General features: G+C 55.3%; 1 protein-coding gene across 1 annotated transcript in view; it reads left to right on the top strand.

Annotated features, from left to right (window-relative positions):
* The window catches only part of PHGDH (phosphoglycerate dehydrogenase), a 31473-nt gene extending 25775 nt beyond the window's left edge, over positions 1-5698 (top strand). The window contains exons 9-12 of the mRNA XM_007457123.1: positions 2232-2364; positions 3577-3707; positions 4301-4538; positions 5396-5698. Of these exons, the coding sequence (XP_007457185.1) occupies positions 2232-2364; positions 3577-3707; positions 4301-4538; positions 5396-5550 (657 nt within the window). The 3' untranslated portion in view covers positions 5551-5698. The remainder of the gene's footprint in view (positions 1-2231; positions 2365-3576; positions 3708-4300; positions 4539-5395) is intronic.
* The last annotated feature ends 1358 nt before the right edge of the window (positions 5699-7056 follow it).

The raw sequence follows: 7056 nt of genomic DNA on the forward strand, positions 1-7056 counted from the left end.
TTCATTCCTCCCCCCGTGAGGCTGGTGGGGACCCAGGTGAGGTTTGGGCCACCGTGACCATTGCCACCCAGTCTGGGCTGGGCTTTTCTTTTTTCTGTCCACTCACAAGGCAGGGTACAGCCCTCAGCGGTGCAGCCCTTATGAGTTATCCAGGGAGTGGTGGCATTCCAGGCCTTTTCATGATGGGGACTCAACACCAGCTCCATCAAATGGGCCCACAAAATGTTCCCTTCTTACTTAAGAGGTCACATCTCCTAGTCAAATTGTTAAACTTAGGCATATTGAACTCTCCAGCCACAACAGCTGGTGGGGTAGAGTAGGCATTTGTAAGAAAGACATACTTGTCACATGGGAAACTCCTCTGTCCCTCATTCTTTACCGGGTCCTCTCCAGTTCTGCTCTAACGTGAGGCACAGACTAGCATTAGGGTCAGGTTGGTGCCCCAGAGCATTGGCTCTTCCTGGAGCCTCCCACTCATCTTCTAGAGAAGACAGACGCTCCTTTTACCCAGCAGACCTGGGGGAAGCACCGCCCTGGCCTGTGCGGACACCTGACCAAGCGCGGCGCCTGCCTTTGGGGCTTCTCAGTTGAGCACTTTCCTGCTGCCTGCTGCAGGCTTTCACACCCCAGCTGTGGCCTGGCCCTTCAGTTCTCCCCCTGCAGCTCTGGGGCTCACTGCCCTTTCTGTGCCCTTCAGAGAGGATCAAAGGGGGCCCGGCCGCAGGGTGCGATCACACCAGGATGCCCCTTACACAGAAGTGTCTGCTGGGGGGTCCCGCTTCCTTGGTTGTTTCTGTCATCACAAGTCTCTCTTCTTTAATTCTCTGCCGGTTGTATCTTTATGAAAACAGGAATAGAAGCGTCCACGTTTTCTTTTCATTACATCTTAGAGCTGCCTGATTGATTTGCATCCAACCCGGGTGTCTAATTAAATCCTTCTTAGATGGTTCTCTTTACAAGTTGCCTCAGCATAAGTGGCCAGATACTTAACTCAGAGCCACAAGATGGAATAGACATTTTGACACAGAACAAGCTGGTTTTTGGTATCAAACCCCTGCTGGGGGTCCAGCCAGCCAGACTGTAGACTTACAACGTCGGAAGATTACGTGGCTTCTGCCTTCTTCAACTGCCTAGCAGGCCTGTGGTGGACTTCACAGGAGTCAACTTTTAAAGAGTGATAGGATCATCAAAAGTGTGTGAATCCAGGGAGTTCCCTGGTGGTCTAGTGTTTAGGATTCTGCGCTTTCACTGCCATGGCCTGGGTTCAGTCCCTGGTTGGGGAACTGAGATTCCACAAGCTGTGCGGCATGACCAAAAAAAGAAGGTATATAAATCCAGCCTTACAAATTGTGATATTTTGACAGAGTGTTTTGTGACAATATAAAAACACATTTTAAAAAATCAACATGGGAAATAAAAATGAAGGCGAATTCGGAATGCCATCCCAGAGGGACACACCACTCTAGGTCCAAGTGATCTGTGACACCCCATATGTTTTTTTTAAATTTTTTAAAAAATGTATTTATTTTATTTATTTATTTTTGGCTGCGTTGGGTCTTCATTGCTGTGTGCGGGCTCTCTCTAGTTGCGGCGAGCGGGGGCTACTCTTCGTTGCGGTGCGCGGGCTTCTCATTGCGGTGGCTTCTCTTGTTGCGGAGCACGGGCTCTAGGCGCGAGGGCTTCAGTAGTTGTGGCACGTGGGCTCAGTAGTTGTGGTGCACGGGCTTAGTTGCTCCGCGGCCTGTGGGATCTTCCCGGACCAGGGCTCGAACCCGTGTCCCCTGCGTTGGCAGGTGGATCCTTAACCACTGCGCCACAAGGGAAGCCCTCCCCATACATTTTATGTCAAAGACCCATCTTCCTTCCCCAGCACAGGAGAAACAAGTCTCCGGTGGAGTGGGTTGGGGGCGCTGGCACATGTTCAGAGAAGAGGGAGATGTCCTTTTCCCCATCTTCCCACTCCCTTCTGGCAGTTTGAAGCGGTCTTAGCCTTTTGTGCCCTTTTCTGGCTCTATAGCTCTCCTCAGCTATGGGAACAGGTTGTTGTCACCTTGTTGGTGGCTAGTGGAGGTTGTCACCCCCCAGGCACCCAAAGCAAGGGTGGCCCCATGCCACCTGCTCTCCACGTGGAGCTGAGTCTCAGCAGTAAGACCTTGTTTGGGAGCCGAGTTGGGCAGGTGTGCCCTGTCCCATCCCTTCCTGACCTCTGCCCTGCTCCCCTTTTTCTGCAGGTAAACGCCCAGGCCCTTACCAGTGCCTTCTCTCCACACACCAAGCCTTGGATTGGTCTGGCAGAAGCTCTTGGGGCACTGATGCAAGCCTGGGCTGGGTCCCCCAAAGGGACCATCCAGGTGGTAACACAGGGTGAGCCGGGAACTCTGCAGAGGGAGAGGGAAGAGGGGCGTGGACTCGGCACCCCACCGGGTGTGTCTGCTGCAGGCACAGACCAGTGAGGGACTCAGAGGTGACCCCGCTCTTGTGACTCTGCGTTTCACGTTTGGTCTGAGTATGGCTTGCTTGCTACTGAGGAGGATGGGTACAAAAAGTTATTGGGAGATATACTTAATTTTCGTAAATCACGTTTATGCAGTCTTTTTAAGACATGCATGTTTGGGGTGCAAGCGGGACCTCCGTAAGATTTGGAATTGCACGTGTGAGGCAGCAGGATTGGTGGAGGGAGTCCGGGTGAAGCAACAGAACATTTTATTCTGGTGTTAACCCTGTTGCTTACCTGCTGTGGGACTTTTCCTTCTCTGAGCTGTGAGTTCTTCACCTATGAAGTGAAAGCCGGGGCAGGGGTGTCAGACGAGGCAAGCGGTGAGGACATTTTGTGCTCTGACATCCTCAGGTGGGCCCTCGGGCAGGCTGATGCCCGCAGGGACATTTGCTCCGCCGGGGAGTGGGGACGGGAGCAGTACCCGCTGTCTGCCCCTCCGCAGGCTCTGGCCGCCTTTGCAGTGGGTTCAGCCCTGTGCAGGCGTGGTTGAGAGACCAGGGAGGGCCCCGGTCCCCTGAACCCTGCAGGGGCTTGTCCTCCCCGTTGACTGTTGGGCATCCCCTCACTTGGGGAGAGACTGGAGTGGAGGCAGTTAGACCCTAAACATTGCCGGTACCAGGCAGGGGCAGAGCTGGCCGGGGTGCCGAGGCCTCAAGGAGACAAGACAGGGAAATAGGCCCAGCTGCTTTAGTCGCCCCTTTCTGCTTCCATTTCCTGAGGCCGGCAAGGGTAGGGATGAGGGTAGGATATTTTTCAAGTGTCCCTTTGGGGAAGGACAGGCAGGCCAGGGTGGACAGGCCAGGGGCAGGTGTGCGGGGCAGCAGAGTTAGGCTGGGTTCTGGAGAAGAGCTTCTTAAACTGGTGTAGAGCATCCCCGGTGTCCTGGCCTGGACCCCCCGTGTGTCCCCCACCCCGGCCACCTCTCTGCCTGCAGAGGAAAGCAGAACTGCCTGGCAGGCTGGAGTTGGTCCCCCAGGTCAGTGAGGAGCTGTGACCCAAGCTCGGGGCCAGTGATGTGCTGCCCACTCCCTTGTTGTTCTACACACAGTGGCCTTACGGTGGCTTCTCTGGGTCCCCAGGATTGTCCCTGAAGAACTCTGGGAACTGCCTGACCCCTGCCGTCATCGTTGGCCTCCTGAAGGATGCTTCCCGTCAGGTGGAGGTGAACCTGGTGAATGCCAAGCTGCTGGTGAAAGAGGCCGGCCTCAATGTGCGCACCCCCTCCCCTCCCCTCCCCTCCCGTCCACCCCCTCCATCCTGGGTCAGCACTGCTTTTCTCGCCTGCGCTCAGAGCACCCTGCAGCTGTGCTCCCCGAGCGGGAGCCCTGGGAGCCAGTCCTGCAGGTGACAGTGTCTGCCTTTGAGAAGTAGGTGTGATCTCTTCACTTGCCGAGTGCAGATACTACCGGCCCCGAGCATCGCTACGGGTGAACTAATACTCGCGAAAGTGCTTTGTGTATAAGTGCTCTGTGAGTGGGAGGGGCAGCAGTAGCCCCACTTCACAGCTGAGGAAATCGAGGAGCCCGGCTGGGAGCTGGGAGATAGCCCGGCGTGCTCGGCCCCTGATTCTCCAACCAGTGCCCCTTTACCACGGCACCCGGGTTCCTGGTTAGTCTGCAGACTCCAGGAGCTCGCCGCACATCCTCTTAGCCTCTGCCGCCCCTCATGGCTTCCCCATCTGCCCTCTCCCCCCGCCCTGAATTGCTGAGCGTGGCGTGGCAGCAGGGCTGAAGCCCTATCAATTGGCGATTAGGCCTAGGGAGAGGGTGGGCGTCACTGTGCCTTTTTGCCTTCTCTCTGCAGGTAACCACTTCCCACAGCCCTGCTGCACCAGGGGAGCAGGGCTGCGGGGAATGCCTCCTGACCGTGGCCCTGGCAGGTGCCCCCTACCAGGCCGTGGGCTGGGTCCAGGGCACCACACCTGTGCTGCAGGCACTCAACGGAGCTGTCTTCAGACCAGAGGTGCCTCTCCACCGGGGCCTGCCCCTGCTCATGTTCAGGACTCACCCCTCCAACCCTGCGATTCTGCCGACCATGATTGGTGAGGAGGGACCTGTAGGGCCGGCCAGTGCCCTTGAGGCAGCGGTGGGTGTGTGTTGAGGGCTCTTTCCTGGGACTGGGCTCCGTGGACTTTTGCCTCCTTCAGCCCCTCTCCATGCCTGCCGGCATCACTGGATCTGCGGCAGGTTCCAGGACATTTGGGGAGCCGGTATGGAGTTCTGAGGTTAAGTGCCTTATCTAAGGTCATCGAGCGGTGCGTCAGGGGTAGGGCCCCAGAGCCCCTATTGATAGGCAGGCGCTCACCACAGCAAGGACACAGTTGAGAACTGCCTGTTAGAGCTGTATCCCAGGAGCTCAGAATTAAGTTGCAGGTTTCCTTCTGACCGCAGGCCCAGTGGTGGCCAGCCTGATCCAACAAAGCATGTCAGGGCATCCCCTCCAGATGTCGTGGGCATCTTGTATCTGTTCCTGTCCCCTGGCGCTCGGGCTACTGGGAGTTCTGGAGCACTTCCAAGTATGGCAGAGAGTGAGTGTGTCCACAGGCCTCCAAGGGCCTAATTTCACTATCGTTGCCAGCTGCCCAGGGGAACTTTCCCCTGCTATTCCCCCTTGCTGATGGTCTGGACAAAACTGGCAGCCAGCAAGTCCAGCTCTGGCTCTTTGTGGCTGATCTTCCCTCCCCTGCCTTGCCTGATGGCCAGGGTGTTCCTGAAGCCTGCAGAATAGTGAGGGACCTGGGCAGAGCCCTTTGTTCCATGTCTCAGCGCTTTGATTCTGAGACCATCACCCCCGTTGCAACATTGATTTTGGGAACTCAAGGCTCGTGAGCCTGCTCCCAGCCTCTTGCTTCTCCTTCCCCCAAGCCCTGTGCCAACCAGGGGTTTCTTCTACTTCCAGGCCTCCTGGCAGAGTCAGAGGTGCAGCTGCTGTCCTACCAGACCTCAATGGTGTCAGATGGGGAGACCTGGCACGTCATGGGCATCTCCTCCCTGCTGCCCAGCCTGGAGCCCTGGAAGCAGCACGCAACCGAGGCTTTCCAGTTCCACTTCTAACCTTGGGCTCACTTGTCCCAGCCTCGTGGGATTTTCTGAAGAAACACACCCACCGGGAGAGGAGAGCCACATTCCTGGGGCTGACACTGCTTGTGTCTCATCTGACCCCTGTCGTACAGCAATAACCACCCAATAAAGAGCCTACCCCGTACTCTCCAGGCACCTTTGTGTTGTCATTACCCTGAAGAGCCACCAGAGGGCATCCGCAGGCAGCCGTGGGGCTGGGCTTTTGTTGCAGGAGGGTAGGACATGTAAAGGGAGATCCAGATGGGCGGACTGCACACCTGCCTGTGGGTACTCTGAAGAGGACTCCCTCTCCTGTCTCTCAAGTGTTTAAGAGGCATTTTTATAGGAACAAAACTCAAGGTATTTGAGCAAATTCCTATGCTATTTCAGATATCCCTTCCATCTGGGAATTTAGATGCACGTTGAAAATATAATTCAACAAACATGTACAGCATTATGTGCCAGGCACTGGGTTAGATGCTCTGCCTAGGAGGAGTAGGATTAAAGCTCAGACTGCTCCCATAGAAGTCTCCATCTTCTGGTGGGGGGACAGAGCACACAGAGGTCACTGGAAGCAGTAAGGAAAGTGCCACAACAGGTGTATATGAATTCTGTTGAGAGCAGAGGAGGAAGTAATTGGAGCTGTGGATGCTGGTTCCCAGGAGATGTTTGGAAAGATTTCATAAGGGGAAGAAAGTATGAGTAAAGGCACAGGGTCTGAGGATGTTTGATGAGTTCACAAAGCCAGCTCAGTATGGGTTGGGCAGTATATTACTTGATTTTTTTTTTTTTTAAGATGATTTTCACAAAACATGGCAGAATGGTACTCCTGTACCCTAAGGGTTTCACCTTTTGAGGGTTTTTTACTCCATCTGTAGGGGATGATCCATTCCTACCTTATGCCCAGCAGCATCTGTTTTGGAGACAAGGCAGGCTAAGAAGGCCCGGCACCGGGCAGCTGATTGACAGTGTCAGGAGCAAACCCATCACTGTGGCCTCAGAGCTGTGACTGAACCAAAGGTCAGTAGAAGCTCCACCAGTAACCGCTCGCTGTGCTGACCTCTGCTGTGAGCTCGTAACATGTATTAGGGCCTTGCAGTAGCAGACCTGGAAGGGGATGGGCCTGAACTCGAACAGCAAGGTGGCTTTGGGCTGCTTTGACCTTGAGCACAGTGCTTAATTCCCCTAAGCCTTTGTTCCCTCATCAGTAAGAGGGATAATGACGCCTCTCAGGATTGAATGGCTTAAAAAAGTGGTGTATGGGAAGTGCCGGAGGCACTTGGTTTCTTCATCCCTCTGTCTTTCTTTAGGAGCAGACCACCAGGTCTCAGTCGCTTGCCTAGAATTCCATGCACCAAACGGCCCTCCCTTTGCCCTTGTGGTAATGTTCTGCCAGATCTGGACGTGGGGTGTCCTGACATCAGACAGCCCGTTCTCTCTGCCTGGAAAGAGATCAAGAAGCATCTGGTGGGGGTCGGTGGGGGGGGGGGGGGGGGGGCC

Source organism: Lipotes vexillifer, unplaced genomic scaffold, assembly GCF_000442215.2.
Source record: "Lipotes vexillifer unplaced genomic scaffold, Lipotes_vexillifer_v1.1 scaffold511, whole genome shotgun sequence".
NCBI classification, from domain to species: Eukaryota; Metazoa; Chordata; class Mammalia; order Artiodactyla; family Lipotidae; genus Lipotes; species Lipotes vexillifer.